General features: G+C 42.3%; 1 protein-coding gene and 1 pseudogene across 1 annotated transcript; both read left to right on the forward strand.

Annotated features, from left to right (window-relative positions):
* Positions 1 to 9327: 9327 nt before the first annotated feature.
* Positions 9328 to 10683, forward strand: LOC147613957 (uncharacterized). Its single transcript, XM_086781944.1, has one exon. It carries the CDS (start codon positions 9390 to 9392, stop codon positions 10536 to 10538), a length of 1149 nt encoding a protein of 382 aa, XP_086638070.1. The 5' UTR covers positions 9328 to 9389; the 3' UTR covers positions 10539 to 10683.
* An 8771-nt stretch (positions 10684 to 19454) lies between these two features.
* LOC147613958 (uncharacterized) lies at positions 19455 to 20096 on the forward strand (annotated as a pseudogene).
* Positions 20097 to 20571: the final 475 nt, after the last annotated feature.

The raw sequence follows: 20571 nt of genomic DNA on the forward strand, positions 1-20571 counted from the left end.
GCCATAATCCCATTTACATTGGTATTTATACTCCACCCAAGAGTTCACACCTACTTACTAGTTGTCCATGGCCTTGGGCCCATAATGCTTTCTTACAAACCATCCCTTCCCCAATGGTTTCGTCCTCGAAACCTCAAATGAATACCCCAAATTCGGAGAAGAATGTTCCATTTGGCTGAATTTACACCAACCCATATTGCTCTATCAATGCTTCATATCCCTCCAATGCTGAAATAGGTTACCATGAAGCTTCTTCCTTAGGTAAACCCTTCCATTGAACAAGATACTCCACCAAGGTACGAGTGCGAAGTACCTTTTTCCTTGTACCCAAGATAGCTTCTGGAATGTATTCAATCATTCCCTCTTCATTCATTGGAGGTAACTCATCAACCATTTGATCGATCATACCCACATATCCTTTCAAGTGAGAGACATGAAACACATCATGAATCTTTGTTGTAGATGGAAGTAAGAGTTGATATGCAACCTCCCCAACTCTTCGTATCACTTGATAAGGACCATAATAGCGATGAGCTAGTTTGGTGTTTGTGCTTCCCTTCAAAGACGCATATCTTGACTTTGGTATTCTCAAAAGAACCCAATCTCCCAGTTTGAATTCCAATGGTCTTCGATGAACATTGGCATATTGTCTCATTTTCTCTTGTGCAACCTTCAAATTACTTTTGCATTGTTGCAACAAAGCTTGCATCCTTTCAGCTTCCTCCTTGGCATTATGGTTAGAAGTCTCATATGTACCCACCAACATAGGCAAATTGACCTTGTAACCATATAAAGCCTCAAAGGGTGACATGCCAATGCTCACATGATATGTTGAGTTGTAAGCAAACTCAGCCAAAGGTAACCAATCATCCCATGTGCTTTGAGTATCATGACAATAGTGGCGTAGATATGTTTCCACCCATTTGTTTACTCTTTCTGTTTGACCATCGGTTTCGGGATGATAGGCGGTGCTTGGAGTAAGCTTGGTTCCCATATATTCAAACAATGTTCTCCAAAAAGTGCTCATGAATTTGACATCGCGATCACTCACAATTTGTGACGGCATACCATGCAACTTGAAAACCCCATCAACAAATTGCTTGGCAACATTTTGGGCTGAATATGTGACCTTGGAAGGAATGAAATGGGCCACTTTGGTCAATCTATCCACCACAACATACAAGCTGTCCCACCCTTTCTTTGTGCGCGGAAGGTTAGTAATGAAATCCATTGATATATGACTCCATTTGCCTTCGGGAATGGGCAATGGCTGAAGCAAACCTCCCGGTTTATGTGTAGGATCCTTGTTCAATTGACATGACCGGCACCCACTTACATAAGCATGAATGCTCTTCCACATCCCCTTCCAAAAGAAACTTTTCCTTATTGCATCAAAGGTTTTGTAGACACCCAAATGACCAGCCATAGGAGTACAATGCATCTCTTCCATGATCTTCTTGATAAATGATGAAGTAGGAACCAAGTAGACTTTTCCTTTGTAGTAGAGGAGACCATTTTTCAGCTCATAATGGGGTAACTCTTCACATACATCTTGCTGTAATTTCTGCACTATTTGTGAGGTTTCTTCATCAAACAAGTACTCTTCTTGTATCTCCATGATCCAATCTTTATGCACCTCAGAAATAGCATACAATGAGCAGGCCCACACACGAGACAAGGAATCGGCAACCACATTTTCTTTGCCCTTTGTGTATGTGATTTCAAAATCATAGTTTTGTAGTGTTGCTACCCACCTTCTTTGCTTAGGAGACAAATTGGGTTGTGTGAGGAAATACTTCAGCACCCTATGATCACTTCTCACATAAAAATGACTCCCATATAAGTAATGGTGCCATTTCTTGATAGCATGGAGTATAGCAATCATCTCTTGCTCATACACATGGAGTTCTCTTTCTTTGTCATTCAGCTTTCTACTTTCATAAGCAATGACTCCATGGTCTTGGTAAAGTACCGCACCAATCCCTCTTCCACTTGCATCCGCCCTTATTGTGAAAGGTTTGGTGAAGTCTGGACATACCAAAATAGGTGCTGATGTGAGCATCTTCTTCATATCTTCAAAGCTTTTGTTGGCAATGGCATCCCAAAAGAAGGTTTCCTTCTTCAATTTATCCGTCATTGGGGCTGCAATTTCTGCATAGTGGGCAATAAAGCGCCTATAGAATGAAGATAACCCCAAAAATCCCCTCAATTGAGTAGTGTTTGAAGGAACCGGCCAATTCCTAATACATTCCACTTTCTTTGGATCCACACAAATGCCATCCTTGCTCACAATGTGACCCAAATATTCCACCTCATGTGCCATGAAGGTACATTTTGTCTCCTTAACATACAACTTGTTTTGCCTCAAGACCTCCAAAACCTCTTTCACGTGCTTCAAATGCACTTCCTCATCTTTGCTATAGATAAGTATGTCGTCGAAAAAGACCAATACAAACTTGTAGAGGAAAGGTTGAAGCACTTTGTTCATCAATGCTTGAAAAGTTGCCGGTGCATTGCATAATCCAAACGGCATAACCATGAATTGGTAAAGACCCCTTTCTGTACGAAATGCTGTTTTGAACTCATCACCACTTTTCATCCTTATTTGATGGTATCCGGAACGCAAATCAATTTTTGAAAAGCATGTGGCACCCTTCAACTCATCCAAAAGATCATCCACCCTTGGTATTGGAAATCGATTTTTGATGGTGATCTTATTCAAATCACGGTAATCAATGCACATGCGAAAAGTACCATCCTTTTTCTTCACAAGTAGCACCGGAGAAGCAAAAGGAGATTGACTTGGTTCAACCCATCCCATGTCAATGAGTTCTTTTACTTGCTTTGCCACCTCTTCCTTTTCAACCTTTGACAAACGATAGGGAGGCTTGTTGATTGGTTTGGCATTTGGTTCCAAATCAATAGCATGATCAACACTCCTCTTTGGCGGCATTGATTTTGGCATGGTAAACACATCTTCATAATCCTTGAGTAGCTTAACCATGTCCACATGTTCGATGCAATCCTTTTTGCTATTATCTTCCTCTTTGCAAAGCTGTAGTACATAAACATAGCCCTCTTTCTTGAACTCTTTCTTCATTTGAGTAGCATTGATCATGAAGAGCTTGGACCCTTGCATTCCATTCAATGTAATAACCCTTCCATGATGCACAAAACTCATGAAACTTTTCTGTAAGTTCATGGTAAAAGAGTTCAAAGTGGACATCCAATCACATCCAAGTACTATGTCAATTGGTCCCAACTCAATCACCAAAAGATCAACTTTGCAAGAGTAGTTCTTGGACAACTCCAATTCTGTACTTTGACACTTCATATTGCAACTCATTGAATCACCATTGGCCACTTGCACCATGTGCTTGTTTGGTAAAGAAGTTGGTTGCATTTTGAGAGTGTTCAAAGACCTTTTATTGACAAAACTATGCGTGCTTCCAGTATCAATGAGTGCATATGCTGTTCTCCCATTCACCTTGATCTTCAATCTCAATGTGTTGGCACCCTTACTTCCCGCATAAGCATCATGAGAGATTGTACACAAGGTAGTATGTGCACTATTGTCTTCGTCCCACACGCATAGAGGCATCCCACACGCACTATTGTCTTCGTCCCACACGCATCCCATCATCCATTTTGTCACGAGCAAACTTTAGTTTCCCACCCGGATCAAAAGGAAACTCGGGATTTTCTTCATCAAAACCATCATCATGAGAACCTCCACCCTCATGAGGATCTCCCCATCCTAAGGCATCATTGCATTCAAGGAATTCCTCCTCCTCATGATTAGCATTGTCCTCAGTGATAATGTAGCTTATGGACATATCCTTGGATTTGCATACTTTGAAGTGATCCTTGTTCCATTTTTCTCCACATTTGAAACATAGACCTTTGAGCCTCATTTCATGCAAATGGTCCTCCTTGATAACCTTGCTTTTTGAACCCCCATTTGCTGGCTTGGACTCATTGTATGTAGCTTTGTTGGACATAAATGGTGGTTTAAATGGAAGTCTATTAGACCCTCTACCATACACGGTAGGAAACCTTGGAAGGTTAGGCCTTGCATTTGCATTTACATGAGAACTCAAATCCGTTCTTGTAACCACTTCTCCCTTGGTGTTGCCTTTGTTAGCCCACTTTGACATATATTTTTCCTCATGAATTTCTGCAAGCATCATTGCTTTCTTCAAAGTTGCGGGCTCTTGAGCTTTGACATCACCACCAATAGGAGTCTTCAAACCCCTTATATACTTGACGACTAGATAATGCTCATCAAAATCATCCAAGTATAATAGAAGTTTTAGAAACTTTTGAGAATAGGCCTTCACCGTTGTGACTTGTTCAATCTTGTCCCATTCTACAATGTGGTTATCCCTTTGCATTCGAGAAGTAAACTCCTCTGCCATGTCATTCTTGAATGCTTCCCAAGTAGAAATAACATAACCATGTGATTGCTTCCTTCTCCACCAAGTATGAGCAAAGCCTTCCAAATGCAATGAAGCAAAGTAAACCTTTGACATTTCACTTCTCGGGCTGATCTCGAAGTAGAGGTCCATTTTGTTTGCCCATTCTTCAAAGTCTTCGATAGAGTTTGACTCTCCCTTGAACTTTGTGAATGTGATTTTGTCCTTCACGGTCTTATCCATGTCATTCTGCATTCTTGGCCCTCTTTGCCGTGTTCTAGGATCATCAAATCCTCTTCCTTCACCCAAGTGTCTTTGCATTTGCTCATCTTCCCAATCCCAATCACATGCATCCTTTAGCCCTCTGTGCTCATAACTTCTTCTGGCATCCTGCATAAAGGACGTAGCTTTTGGAACATTGGCATTTGACTTCTCATGATAAGCATCACCCATAGGCCTTTTTCCTTTATCCACTTGAGACGAGTGTGACATCATCTGTCTCCCATGGTTTACCTCATGCATAGGCGGCAATCTTTCATGTCGGAACTCATGGTGTGCACTATCCATTACATTGTCATCCACTTCTTGATTAGACTTGGAAGAAGCCAACCCACTGATAGCATTACCCAAGTCTCTAAATCCCGTCTGCATCATATCACCAAGATAGTGTTGGCGCTTGTCAAAGCGTTCCATGAGTTGCTCACCAAACTGTTGTTGCCGACTAGCTAGGTTACCTTCAACCCGTTGGAACATACTCTCCATGGCTTTAAGCATCATGTCCATCGTGATCGGAGTAGTCCCCACCATGGGTTGAGAAGTCTCCAATGGCTGTGAATCACTAGTGGCATTTGAAGTCGAATCCTCCCCAACTCTTGTAGAAGATCCACTAGCCATTAATGGTTCGGGTTGCTTAGCATCTTGCTCACTCCGAACTCCTTTGTTTTGCCCCCCCTCTAGTCATTTCCATGCATGAAATTTGGTCCCACTTGCAAACTAGCTCACTGTTTTGCTCCAAAATGTGACCAAATCACCAAATATGCCAAAACTCTTTGGAGACAAGTCCGATTTTGCTTCTCTTTAGCTCGATAGATCCGTAATGATAAGATCTTGGAGCTGAATGCCTGGGGCAAGAAAAATCTGGTGTGCAAGTACTCTCTGTTTTAGGGTTTGCGATAGAGGCCCAACTTTTAGTTCACTATCCAAACGATATCAGATTTTGATGATCTTTATATCGTTGGAAAGCTCTCGATGAGACTAATAAGGATCCCCAAAAACAGATTTGAAAAAGTCAACTGCCTTTGACCAGTCAACTGTCCCGGCTGAAAGTCAAACTTTGACTTTGACCGCTCCAAACTTCTCCGATTTCAGAGATCTTCGGCTTGTTAGAAAGGTCTTGATGTGTAGATTAAGAATCATCAAGGACAGATTTGGAATAATCTTTGTAAACCCTAAAATTTAGGGTTCTGCCCTGACTGCAACTAGGCAAGTTTTTGCAAAAATTTTGCCATAACTTCCCCGCTTTTGCTTGCAAATCTCAATCTACCCATGCATTTGTATCATCATTAACCACTTGACCATTGCAAGGTATCAATCCACAAAGCATTTTGACCATTGCAAGGCATCAACCACAAAGCATTTTTGCATGCAAATCCATATGGCATCACCCCTTTGTCATGATGCAACTTGAGTCGATGTAGAGGTTTGTTGCTTTGCTTTGCTTTGCTTTGGCTCAAGTATGGCTTTGATGTCGATGAAGCGCGTTGATGCTTGCCGATCTCCCGGCCAAGCACTTCTCACCCCTTCACCAAGTTTTCCTCCAAGGTGAAGGTTGAGGCCATGTCTTCACCACCAATGTACCTAATCCTCCACCATACCGCTTTTCCAAGGCAATCACGGCATGGTAGATTCATGACATGCTCCCCTTGGCCTCTCCAACCCATGCCAAGGTACCCTCACACATTGCTAGATTCACTAGGAAATGAAAGTGAATGCAATGGTGAGTGTATGTGATTGGAATTCACAAATGGGATGAGGGTAAGATCACTTACATGTGCAAGCATGACTCATGCTTTTATCATTTTACAAATCATAATGGCATCATGACCATGCCCTTTCATAGCTCCATTACAATCCCATCATCAACAACATCCAACAACACATCCAACAACATCCAAGTGTCACAAAGCGGTGATCTCGGGTCGCGTTCTGGGCACGAGTTCCCGCTCGGGACTAGAAAATCCAGTACAAAAGTGAAAACAGAAAGCACTTGCTGAATGCTGCACCTCAAGACCTATAGCTCGTCTCGAAGAGGACGACGAGCCGGTCGTTTTGAGTACTAGAACTCTAAAAACGGAGTTCGTATGAGAGAGTTATGACCAAAAACGTGCAACCGGCAATGGAAAACGGTCACCAAAAAGCAGACTTCCAACCCAAAACATTTTATTCAATCCCCCAAATGTGCCCAAAGCTATGCTCACTTATGCCAATATGCAAGGCATAGCATTGAATGGCTATGTGTAGCATTCAAGCATTCATAATGCATCAAGAGCAGCATGAATGGCCATGATTAAAGTCCAATTTCTGAAAATGGGGGTTTTATGTGTAATAAAACCCTAATTCACTCCATAGCTTGAAAGAATGCTTCAAAATTGTAAGGAAGTGATGGAGCAACTCACCAATGTCACCCGGGAAGCCTTAATGCTTAAATTTGTTGAAGGAGATGAAGATTAGGGTCACTTTGGTGAAAAACGTGGGCAGCTTTGGTAGTGATTTTCAGCCACATTGGGAGCCCCATTGCTCATGGAAAATAGGTGAAATACTTCATAAAACATTGCTAGATACATGAGAGACTCAATGCCCTTTGCTCATGTTGAGATTCCATGGCTAGGGTTTGCAAGAAAGCTCCCAAACAAAAAACGTTTTTGATTAACAACTGCTAATCAAGATTAGAAATTTTCCCCAATTTGGTCCACTCATTCTAAAAAAAATAGGTCCATGTGCTCAGATTTGAACCACAAACTCTACCTTAGCCATATCCCCTTCCCCCATGAATCAAATGAAGCAGAAATCTCACGAAATGAGAAGAAGAAAAGAAAATTAAAAATCATGGATCAAAAGCCATGCTCTGATACCAATGAAAGAAAGTAACAGGGGTGGGTTAGTCCCTCACCAAGGGAGTGGCTCATGAAGGAGTCACCACTTAGCATCTCACGGGAGAAGCTCACCATTGATTCTTGGAATAGATAACATTATCATGAATGAGCCATAATCCCATTTACATTGGTATTTATACTCCACCCAAGAGTTCACACCTACTTACTAGTTGTCCATGGCCTTGGGCCCATAATGCTTTCTTACACTCTCTCTCTAACTCTCTCTAACTCTCTCTCTACTGCTCTCTCTATAACCCCCCTCTCTCTTTAACTCTCTCTTGTACTCTCTTTATTTGTCTCCATTTCTCTCAAATTGGCCAACTCTCTCTCTGATTCCTCTCTCTCTAACTCTTTTTCTCTTTCTTTCTCCATCTCTCTCTAACACACCCACCCTCTCTCTCTGGGAAGGAGATAAGCATCCTTGGGTGGTGTATGTCCCATTTTGAGTTGAGATCTTGAGTGTCTTTATAGGCCCTTTTCATGGTCCTAGTGAACTAGGACAAAGGTGTTGTCAAGAGCTACAATCACACCCTCCAAGTTAATGTGGGGAATTCTATCCTTGGCAGATAACTATGTAAATAGAACATGGTGGCCTACCAACCAATTGTGTGGCCGCCGTTATTGCATTGTGATGTTCGTCAATGGGCCGATTCCCATGCAGGTAGGTTTTTGGCATGGTTGGCAACTAGTTGTTGTAGAGCACACTGCAAATCCAATGTGTTGAGCTGGCAAGCACACAAATTGTGGACAAATTTTTATTCCACTCTATTTCTCTCCCACTTGCAACCAGTATTAATTTTGGAACATGAGTGGAAGCCAAATTTATCCCCACCTAATAGCTATCATAATCGCTGTGGAATAAGTATGTTGAGCCAAAGAAAGCCTGCTTGGCTTGGTTGGTTATGCATAGAGCTATCTGGACCCATCAGAGAGCTCTTACAATTAACATTGGGGATGGTAAATGTTACAGATGTCATGAGATGGAGGATCACTTGCACATCTTCATCCACTGTCCACAAGCTAAAAGATGCTTTGACTCTCTAGCAGCTTGTATACAGGCATGGAATGGCCTGTCACTAGGCTGGAAAAACTCGGTTCTGGGGTTGTAAGGAGTTATGAGCTGTGTTGAGGTCTGAAATGTTTTTGTGCCTTTGGTTAAACAGTCTGAACTTCATTTATAACAGTACTCCTACTCACCACATCTGGCTAAAAGATCATTTGATACATGCAGGTGAAAGATGCATTTAGAGGAGACTGAGAAACTTGGATACCAAGATAGCCCAACTACACAAGAAAGTAAAGGTCAGGCAAGATGACAAGCTAATTAACACAATCCAAGATATAATGTTGTTGAGAGAAACAGTAATCACCAAGGATATTATGCTGGTGACACCTCTTTATCTGATGTAACTCTTTCTAACTTCTTAGTATAATCTGCCTTTTAAGTTGAACATGTACGTGGAAATAATGACTCCTACTAGATGGTTGCATGTGAACAACATCTAGAAGACGTTCCTACTTCACCTATTTTTTTTGTTCAATCTTGAAAATTTTCAAGATTACTCCACCATTAGCAGATTGAGTCATCATCAATCATAACCGATGAATGAAAGATGGCATATTCACAGAGATGGCGTGTTTGACAGACAGGCACAGTCCAGTCCAGCCCGGACTTCGAATGAACAACACGCAGAGACGCGGGAGAAGCGCAAGAAGTCAAACACGGACGCAAGAAGTCGGATAAAAATGCATGGCAAACTTCAACCAAAATCCAAAAACCTCAAAAGCAAAACGGATAAAAGTCCTATAAAAGAAATCCGACATGAAAACGCATATGCGCCGCATGATGCAGCAACCCAAGAACGGCATCGATATGTCCACGTCATCACCACCGACTGCCGCTTTACACAAGACCTTACGCCCCCCTTCACCCTCTTCCTCGCCGTCTTCCTCTGCGTCCTCTGCTGCGCTGCAGCAACAAAAGCTCCAGCTCGCCATCGCCATTGCTATCAGCTCTGCAAGCTCATCTGACATCTCCACCTCTTCCGAAGAATCTTCTTTCAATTTCGTTTCTACTGATGCTGCTGCTGCTGCTACTACTACTACTACTGTGTCTTCTTCGCCTTCGTCTTCCCCTGCTGCTTCTACCTCGCCATGGCCGCTCTGCACTGCTTCCCCCGCCCTCCCTATTTACCGCGGGATTCGGAAGCGGAGCTGGGGAAAATGGGTGTCGGAGATCCGCGAGCCCCGCAAGAAGACCAGGATCTGGCTCGGCTCCTTCTCCACGCCGGAGATGGCCGCGCGAGCTTACGATGTGGCCGCACTCAGTCTGAAAGGGCCCTCTGCGCAGCTCAACTTCCCGGACTGCGCTGCTTCTCTCCCGCGCCCGGCCAGCCTCTCCCCCCGCGACATTCAAACCGCCGCTGCGGCCGCCGCAGCGGCTTGGCGATCCTGCGCTTCGCTTGATCCTGCTAGGGCTGCTTCTGCACCATTGCCCCCTCTTAGAGTTTCTGAGACTAGCGTTTCTGCAACTCCCGCCCGTGCCGTTGGGGCTTCTACGATTTCGCCGCTGGCTGCTTCGGTTTCTCACGACAAGGTGTCTGCTGCATCTGCGCCCCTCCTTGATGCTAGGGTTTCTCCATCTTCGCGCTCTGCATCCTCTACGGTATCTGAGAGCTTCGCGGCTATGGCCATCGCAGAAAACACCCAACACATTCCCGCCGCAGACGCTCATTATACTGCACATGCAGATGCTCATGCAGATTGTGATCAGATTGGGATTTCAACGGGGCCAGCCATGGCTGCGTGTCATTCTTTCTGGGAAGAAATGCTACTGGAATGGAACCCCTATGCGTTGGGCGAAATGGCTGAAGCCATGTCGCTCCCTCCCCCGTTGCAGCAGCAGCACCCAGCAGACACAGTGCAGCAGGATCATGAACATGAGACTTGGGACTTATGGCTATGGGACTAAGGTGGTTCATCACCTGACGATTGTTCCTATAGCTCAATTGCCCCATTTTTTGCAACAAATAATTGCCCAGCCTTAAAAATACCTTAGATATCCATGATGGAAAAAAAACATTTAGGCTACAATTTAAAAAAACATTCTTACACAATTGACAATGGAGTGCCCAAAAAAGTCAACGGCAATTGGAGCCTTTACCCTCCGCCTTTCTTTAAAAGAGTATGCATCACTCATGCGTATATTGGGGTTTGTAGCAATTCAGCGCCCTTTATCTATGTCTTTATTTTATGCATTCATCGCCCATGATAGAAGGTTTTTTTTGGGATCAATAATATTTATTTATATTAACTATTCAAAAACTGTCATACAACCAAAACCAGACTACCATTTACTACTTTTTCTCCACCTCATTCAAAATTTTACATAAAAACTCCCATCTTTTATCCTCTAACAAGAAGCAAGAATGTTCCCAAGAGATCTGATACCCCAACAATAGGCAAGCGTCCATCATAGCTTCTGTAGTGCAACCACGGGGAGACTATTTTCCCAGCATTCCCCCTCTCTTGGACCAGGTTTCTAAGGCATGGGCCCAAATTTGAACCAATGGTGAACCGTGTACTACTAGAAAATATTTTATAATATGAATTTACTCATTTACATTGAGGTATGTAACTTTATTCACATAACTTAGAAGGATAAGTTTTGTGTTTAAAAAAAACAATGGCTTCTGTGAAATAGTGAACTTTTTTTTACCTTCATATGAAGAGTAAATTCCCTATCCTAAGCCTTAGTCAAGTATAACATTGATTGCCTATCACTCCACCCTTTTGGCCAAAAAATATAAGGAATGTAATGGGTACTCATGTTCCATAAAAGAAATCATTATTAGTTAAGAATGTGAGGCAAAACTTTAATGTTTACTCACTTTTCGTAGTAACACGGGTGAGTTTATATTGTGTTCAGTTTGCTAAAGTTCTTTGTGGCATCACCCATGGGGGCAAGTAATGGGGTTTGGCATCACCCATGGGTGCATTTAACAAGGTTTGTAGTTATTGATGGCAACAATTGAGCACTAGACTCTCAAGGAAGCCTTTGCAAGTGCATCGATTCTATGGTCATCTCCCTATTGGGACGTTATCGTCTATGTGCACATTGATGCCTCTACCTTTGTTGTGAGATCCCTTTCCCTCTATCTATGTAGTATTTTGGTAGCGACCATGTGTAGAGCGAATAACTGGGGGCCGTATATCACAATTTCTTGACACTTGGCTATTATCCCATGAGCTCTCGTTAGTCTAACTAGAACAATCCGTCTGTAAGGAAAGGTGAATGGTTCCTCTAGGTGTTTTCCCTTCATAATTCTTACAGGCACGCTACATTGAGTAGCTCCCCAAGGCTTAACAAGATGTCATGCATTAGGGGAAATTTGGGCTCATTTTTGGGCCCTCTAAGAAATGCCACATCATAAAAATGGAGCCATGGTAAATTTTTTGTAAATCAACTCCAATTTTTTCGGAGAGGTTGCTTATATAGAATCTACTCTTCAAGATCTTTCCATTGATATATAACATGATGGGGTTTGGACATGACCCATGGAAGATGTACAAAAAGTAGGTTCAAAAGTGATGATGTGGATCGTTAACGGTAGCCTTTAAACTTGATTTTGAGGAAAATGGTATATCTTGAGCTTAGCAGCTCCAAATGTTTTGGAGTTTAAAATTATAAGATCTACTTTTCATGATCTTTCTAATGATATGTCATATGATGGGGTTTTAACATAAGGTAAGAAATGTTTACCACCGCGGCCCCCATTTTCAAGGCAAAGACGATAAAAAATCCCTTAGAAAATGAGCCCAAATTTCTCCTAATGACTCCTCGATTATGAAGGCAATTCGTCTACCCTCATTTATGACTACTGATCTAGATTACTCATTCCAAGTTTCTCCTAATGACTCCTCGATTATGAAGGCAATTCGTCTACCCTCATTTATGACTACTGATCTAGATTACTCATTCCAAGTTTCTCATTCTAAAATACAATTTAGTCTCGTTTTGAAAAGTACATGTAAACTCGTGTCAACCCTACCACCCACTTTCCAATGTTTGATCCCTTTTTTACTTACAACAGATTCATACTAGCCTCGTCCCTTTTTTACTTTCCAGTGTTTGATCCCTTTTTTACTTACAATAGATCCATACTAGTCTCGTCCCATGGGTCTAGCCTGTCGCCTAACAACCCCACTGGACCTTTGGAGCCAGTGTGAACTCACATACCTATAATTGAAATTGTTTTTTAACTCACAGAAACCACTTAAACAAAGTTCGCACATGTACTTCTTTGCAAACAATCCTTTCATAAAAGCATAACATCGCACAATTCTTATCACCTATTATGCATAATTTTTCGCATGTCCAATCACGTAGCACAAGGTAACACATTCTCTCTCTCTCTATCTTTCTTCAATCAGGTTGTTTCTAATCCTTATTTCTTTTGTAGATTTAGTCCTAATCTTCCAATCTCTATTCTATGAATTTAGCCTTAAAGTGTATTTAAATTATGCACATTAATGCACATAGGCCTTTTCTCTCTCTAGATGTAGGTACTTTCTTTTCCTAGAATACTAATTCTAGCTTATAAATTGGTCAAAACTGACTTTGAACTTCTAATGTGATCTTGGTCATACTTTACACATGGGACAATTAGCACATGTAAGGAACTTCTCTCTCTACATTATTTCATGAACATTCTCTATCTCTCTTCAATTAGGCTATTTTTCCTAAACATTCTCTATATTAGGCTATTTTTCTAATCCTTATTTCTTCTATAGATTTACTCCTTATCTTCCACTCTGTATTCTATGAACTTAGCCTTAAAGTGTATTTGAATTATACACATTAATGCATATAGGTCCTTTCCTTCACAGTTTGCTAGAGAGACAAAATTTTGGATTACTCTAAGTTTACTAATGAAAAATTAGTTTCACATGAGTTATATTTTTGTCATTTATTTTCCAAAAATTAGGGTATGGTTTGGCACATCTTGAGGTCGATATTGTGCATCCATTTCCCTTAAGTAATGGGTACTTATTAGGACTTTCTTTCTCTTAAATTTAGGATAATTATTGTTTTAGTCTACACCAAAAATATATTATCTAGGTATAGTTTTCCTTGTTATGGCTTATCCAAATTGAACCCTAATTTACTATTAAAGAACCCTAATTTACTATTAAATCTACATGTGTATGTGCAGTAAGACTTTCTCTCTCTACAATGTTTGCTTCACACCTAGGCTATCTCTTCTAATTCCAAGATCGGGTCAATTCTGTTGACCTGATCCTTCTCTGATTAATCTAGATGAGAAAACATTTATATGGTCAAAAATCAATAGTTCGTCAGTAATCCTAAGGTTCACCTGTTAAATGATAGTAAATTAATTTTTTAAATTTTAGAAAATGGTGCAAAACCTTAGCATATTCAATAAAAATCAATAAAATACTCAAATTTAATCTACCTCAACCTTATGTTTTCTTCCTTGAGAATAAAGGTCAATATAGGCTATTAAATCCTTATTGTTCCTACAGCTTTAATAGAAAGTTGCCATAAGATGAAAATATACCTTCTTAAGGCATAGAGAATTATTAAATGGTGCAAAACCTTAGCATATTCAATAAAAATCAATAAAATACTCAAATTTAATCTACCTCAACCTTATGTTTTCTTCCTTGAGAATAAAGGTCAATATAGGCTATTAAATCCTTATTGTTCCTACAGCTTTAATAGAAAGTTGCCATAAGATGAAAATATACCTTCTTAAGGCATAGTGTATTAATTTAGATAGAGAATTATTAAATTATTTTTTCAATAGAAGTCAAGGTATCTAACTCAATTTAATTACACAAATTAACAAGAAATGTCAATTTTTGAATGTGAGAGCTAACTATACCTTTTTGGCCTAGCTAGGGGATTGGAGTAGGGTCTAATTCAGAAGTTGCACAAGTCCCTAGATTTTGAAGTCCATGAGTTTTTGTTGAGCTCCGAAATATGTTGCAGTGGTCCCAAGGCTCTTATATAAGTGCAATTACCCCAAGTGTAATGTATAATGATTGGAGTACATAAAAATGATGTGTAGGTGTGCTGAAAACTATATAAGTATACTCTCTTTCCCTCGGTAAAAACTCATGGATTTCTCATGGGCTAGGGGACATTTATATACTTGAAAATGATAGTTAATCACTCTACAAGCTCCCCTAGTTAACTCAAGTGCAATATATAATGATTGGACTATGTAAAAATGATGTGGAGGTGCTAAAACTATGCAAGTACACTCTCTTTCCCTTGGTAAAAATTCATGGATTTATCAAGGGCTAGGGGGCCTTTAGATACTTGAAAATGATAGCTAACCACTCTACAAGCTCCCCTAGTTAACTCAAGGTTGGTAGCTCAAAATATCTATGTAATAAGTTTATAAGCTTGACCTCCAACTCTTCGTGTAATCACATGTGGGCCAAAATATCTGGGTGAAAGTTTCTTGTACTTTCCTTTAGGAGAGAGAACATCTCTTGGTTTGTACATGAAGGAAGATGATAACACCTTCATGAACTCCATATTAGATCTCTTTCGATTGGTATACTATTTTTATCTAGCCTGGGTAGCTTTAATGCCCTTCTTTCTAAAATACATTTCATGATCTATCACATCGAGCATCTACTTGACACTTCCACTCTGATAAGCGGATCAAACCAATTTAATGGCATTCAACAATCTTGTTCATATGGTGCCTTAAATGGGCTCATCCCAATGCTTTGATGATGAGAGACATTATATGCAAAGTCTAAGAGATATAAATAGTTTATTCATCTCTTCGCGTCTTTTCCACAGAATGCTTGAAGGATATATTCATCACCAGGTTTACCCTCTCCATTTGACCATAAGTTTTTGGATGATAGGTAGTGCTAACATCTAGAGTGATACCCAAAATTTTGAAGAAAGAAGTCTAGAATTGGGACATAAATTTAGCATCGCTATTATCGATATCCTTCTTAGACTAGGTAACTCATGTAATCTAAAATCTCCTTCAAAAAGACTTTAGCAACATCAAGAGTAGTGTAGGTCTTTTTCATTGACATCAGGTGGGCAAACGATTCACCACTACATTTATTAAAGGTAGTCCGGTGATGAAATCCATGCTTGTGCATTTCCATTTCATCTTCAGGATGTCTAAACTTATGATACTTTCTTGGAATCTTTACTCTTTTGTCCTTTATCTTTTGGTAAACTAAGAATCCAACCAATAACATGACACAATACATCCTTCTTAAGTCTAGGCTAAAAGAGACTTTTCTTTATAACTATGAAAGCATTCGCATATCCAAGGTGTCTTGCTATAGATATGTCACGAGTCTAATTTAGAATCCTTCTTTTCAAATCTCCTCCTTCTTCAGGAACACACATTTGGTTGTTGAAGTACATGCAGTCATCATCTAACCTATATTGTTGGATTTTCTTTGTTTCTTGGGCCATCTTACTACTTAAGTAAGGTAATGATAGGGACCAAGAATTTATCTAATCCAATTCTCTCCTTGATCTTTGTGCGTAAGGGATTTGAATCTCAAAATCAAATTCTTAAAGAGTTTACATCCATCTTTTTTGCCTCATATTGAGTGAAGATGTACTTTAAGGTGAACTTTTGCCCAAGAAGATAATGTCACCAAATCTTGAAGGCATGCACTGTTGTTGCAAACAGCTCTTCATCATGGACATCATAATTCCTTTGATGTGGCCTCAACTTTTAGGATTCATATGCTATGGGGTGTCTTTCTTGCATTAGGATTCCACCAGCGACCGAGTCCATTGGCATCATTGATGACTTCAAAAGGTTTTCTAAATTTTGGTAGCTTCAAATAATAATTTGTAAACTAATGCAACCTTTAATTTATTAAAGGCACTTTGACACATAAAAGACCATCAAAATGGAGTGTCATTCTTGAGAAGCATGGTCAAAGGAGAAGCAACCTTGCCATATTGAGGGATGAAAATTTGATACCACCTTGTTAAGCCTGAAAATTCTTTAACTTCTTTTACCGTCTTTGGTCCTAAGGCTAGTTCTCAATAACAACTTGCACCTTTCTGGGATTAGTTGATATTCCATTCTTTTAACACTATGAACCCTAGATATTTAACATGATTAGCAAAGAAGGTACACTTGTAACTCTTCTTAGAGAAAACTTTGTCCATATTGAGTGTTTCTAATACTTTACGCACATGCTTCTCATGATTTATTGTAAATTCATAATGTCTATATCAGATATTAAAGGCAGTCTTTAGATTATCCCTATCCTTAATCCTTACCTAATAGTACCTTGACTTAAAGTTAATATTTGTAAAAATATGGGTACCATGCAATCAATCGAAAAGCACATCTATCCAACAAAGATTTTGTCCCCTGGGTTTCTAGGAGGAAAAGATGATGAATTCTTTGAATTGTCTTAAGCAGGGAAATCCATTGAAGCGTACATCAGTCTTACATAAGTCTTGTATGCTACACTCCCATAATGGACGGTGAAACTCTTCTTCACACTGATTCATTCTCAAGGTTAGATCCTACACTAGATAGACTAGTGAAGAATAAGAAGCCATCATCCATAGAAGAAGCAATAAGAATGGATGAAGATTTTACACAATATTTTCCAAACGAAAAAACTTCATAGAGATCTTTGTCATCCTTTGACCCTAGCAAATAACTTTGGGTTACCTAAACTAAAGAGACGTTGGGAACATGACCAAAATTAAGGCTTAGAGGCTAGTGGATCTAGAGAACAAGATTCTTACCCTAGATTGCCATCAAAATTGCAATCTCAACTTAGGAAAGAGCACAAATGCATCAGCACAGATGCAAGAAACCATGCCACATGATAATTGATTTTTCAAACACATCTATTGTTATTGCCTTTTTGACTCCAACGGCCCCACGATCCTGATACCAAAGGCCTGTAATTTTTAGTGCAGAGCAATCAGGGACCCACCTCTCAAAACTAAAGAAATCAGACGATGTAAATTTTAATTGCATCTAATGCCATTATAATTGTTGACCCAGAAAAATAACAAAGATGCAAGATTTATGCCACGATTAAGCATCAGGATTAGAATCCCAATCAGTTGCATCTAATGCCATTACAATTGTTGACCCAGAAAGATAACAAAGATGCAAGATTTATGCCACCATTAAGCATCAGAATCAGAATCATTAATTTTTGATATTTCAGACCCCCGCCACTAAGGTAAAAAATAATAATCTTTTAGTTGACTTGGGAAGCACTCATTCTTTTTGCTTGGATGCTTGAGTCCCCTTGACATCAGGGGCGCTCAGGCATTCTTCAGACCTTGGCAGCATGGCTTTGACCCAGCAGCGCAACCAAGCAGGGAGAGCGCCTTTTCCATGTTACTGTTTGCTTCCTTGGACTCCGTCTCGTGAGTACCTTTCGCTCCTTTCTAGGCTAGGAGCATTGGTGGGCTCGGTGCTTGAGACTGGCCCCACAACAGCTGCAGTGGTGGCTAGAGCAGCTGGGCTACCTTCGGTCAGAGTTTCGGTTCCTGACATCTCCTCCCTTCCGAAGGTCATTCACCTACCTAGGATAGGGGGGATGAATTGATCAGAGAGTGGAGTTTTTGGGGCTCCCGAACCAGTGCTTTACGTGCAGGTAGGTTGGCCACATGGAAAAGGCTTGCCCTTGCAGGAGACCCCGACCTTCACCGCAGCAGCAGGCCCCCGATGGCCCGCCCACAGATGCGGCTTGGCAGGCAGCCTCTGGGACACCTGCTCAGCCCCACAGAGACCTCGGAGTGGTAGCCTAGACAGGGGCGCCGTCGAGGGAGACAGCCACAGCACAGCAGCAGCAGCAGGCGCCCAGAGACCGCCGATGCAGCCACAGTCTCAGCATCACTGGGTTCCCGTGAGGAACAGCTTTGCTCCCCTCCAGGAGGAGACCCCAGCGCCGACTGAGGACCAGGAGATGCTAGCACCCCCTCCTTCGCCCCCACCCCCCCTCCCCCTCCCCCTCCCCGCCCCCCCTCCCGCGCCTTGCTTCCACCTTCGCCTCCTCCTGTTCCCCCTCCACTTTTGGCAGTGGCTCCTTCTCCACCCCCTCCTCCCCCCCTCCTCCCCCCCGCTCGCCTCATTTCCTCGTCGGGAGGCCCTGGCAGTTCCCTGGCGCTCACCGACAGACACTGAGCACCGACCTTTCTTGAGCACCGACCTTGCTTGAGCACCGCAGAGGAGACCTACCATGCCGATTCGTGCTTCACATATATCCTCTATCCGCAGTCGACTGAGTCGTCTCGACACTAGACAGCGCTCGGAGGCTTTTGATTACTCCTTCACACGGCTTTCTGGAGCGGAGGGCCCCCATGAGCCCGCACCCATCAGAGTTCATGTAGTGATACCTCCGGCCTGAGGGGAGGAGGCACTTGATTCAGCGGTGGCCTTCTCATTCCCTCTCTGTGGCCCTAGCGATCGGGAGTGGACTCTAGATCTCGCTCTTAGCATTTTGAAGACTCAGGCAGTTGAGTTTTCTCATCATGTGAGCAATTTGGAGGTGACAGATGTGATAGGCCGACTATGGGAGTTGGCTCATTTTTTCTTTGATACCGGGAGTGTGGATGCCTTCGGGATTTGACATTTGGTGGTTTGCATAGTGGCAGACTTAGCACGCGACCCTGGATATGTATGCATACACGAGGTTGCTTTGTCTGAGCGGGAGGCAGTCGCCATGGGACACAGCCACACCACTGGCGCCTGATCCGAGATTCTTGGAGCACACCGGGTGGGCAGATTCGTAGCCGCTCGGATGGGGACTATTCTCCATCCAAGCCGCTTGCGAAGGCCCGCCGTACGGCTAATACAGCCTCCACCTCAGCATGTCATCCATGAGGATCATCTCATGGAATGTACAGGGCCTTGGCGGCGCACACTATATACGTTATCGTGGTTGCTTGAGGCAGGAGCTTCAGAGATGCTTGGTTGGGGGCAGTATTGATATTCTGATGATGCAGGAGCACCATTTGGGTGAGAGCAGGATCCGGAGATACGGTTCGGTGATGCTTGGTAGATGGGACACCTTTTGGTCTACAGGGTTTGGCCCCTTGGGTGGGCAGGGAGGAGTATGTATGGTCATTGCGGATGTATGGCGGTAGGCCATTGTGGATCATGGGATCATTGTGCCTGGTAGAGCACAATATGTTATTCTGAGGATGCATGATGAGCTCTTTGGCATGCTCAATGTCTATGTGCCCAACCATGCTAGTGCCAGAGCAGAGTTCTAGACCCAAGTTACGGATGCATTGCCAGAGGCTGCACATTGGTGTGTCGGGGGAGACTTCAACATGCTTGAGGACCCGGTCGATAGGGTGGGTGGCAATCATGTTACAATGCACGACACGGAGCTTGCAGCGTGGGAGCGATTTTGCATGACACTGAGGATCACTGATGCATGGCAGCATGAGACTTTCTCCCGCTCTCTCAGGACAGTCTTAGTTTCTCTTGGTCGGATCGCCGGCAAGGAGGACTAATCTATCACGGATTGATCGCTTCTATGTGGGCGACAGGTTAGGGGAGCGAGGGGGCTCCGTCGGCATTCTCGCTGGCACCTCTTTTTCAAACCATGCGCCAGTTATTTTGACACTTGAGGAGAGGACACGGGAGACCAGCTTGCAGTTAAGGATCCCAGAGAGGGTACTTACAGATCCTAGTCTCGCTGAGGACATTGAGAGGATTTGGCATGACAACCAGAGCTCAGACCAGGATGCAGCAAGCCAGTGTGCCCAGGGACTCATCGAGCTCAGCTCTTTTTTGCACGTTGCAGCCTTCTTGACATGGCTGGGAGAGACTCGTGAGCGGGAGCGTCGGTTGAGACGTAGCCTTGCTTCGCTTCAGCGCCTTCAGAAGAAGCAGCAGCCTACATGTGAGTGGGTGGCATCCCAGCTGAGCTAGGCACGCCAGGAGGTCAGAGAGGCAGAGGAGCAGAGACGAGTTCTACTATCGTCC

This window comes from Cibotium barometz, chromosome 43 (assembly GCF_041138505.1).
Source record: "Cibotium barometz isolate CiBa-2024 chromosome 43, ASM4113850v1, whole genome shotgun sequence".
Classification (NCBI taxonomy): domain Eukaryota; kingdom Viridiplantae; phylum Streptophyta; class Polypodiopsida; order Cyatheales; family Cibotiaceae; genus Cibotium; species Cibotium barometz.

What these genes read in the sequence shown, in the direction of transcription:
- LOC147613957 (XM_086781944.1), top strand. Translation starts at nt 9,390, where the DNA reads ATGAAAACGCATATGCGCCGCATGATGCAGCAACCCAAGAACGGCATC.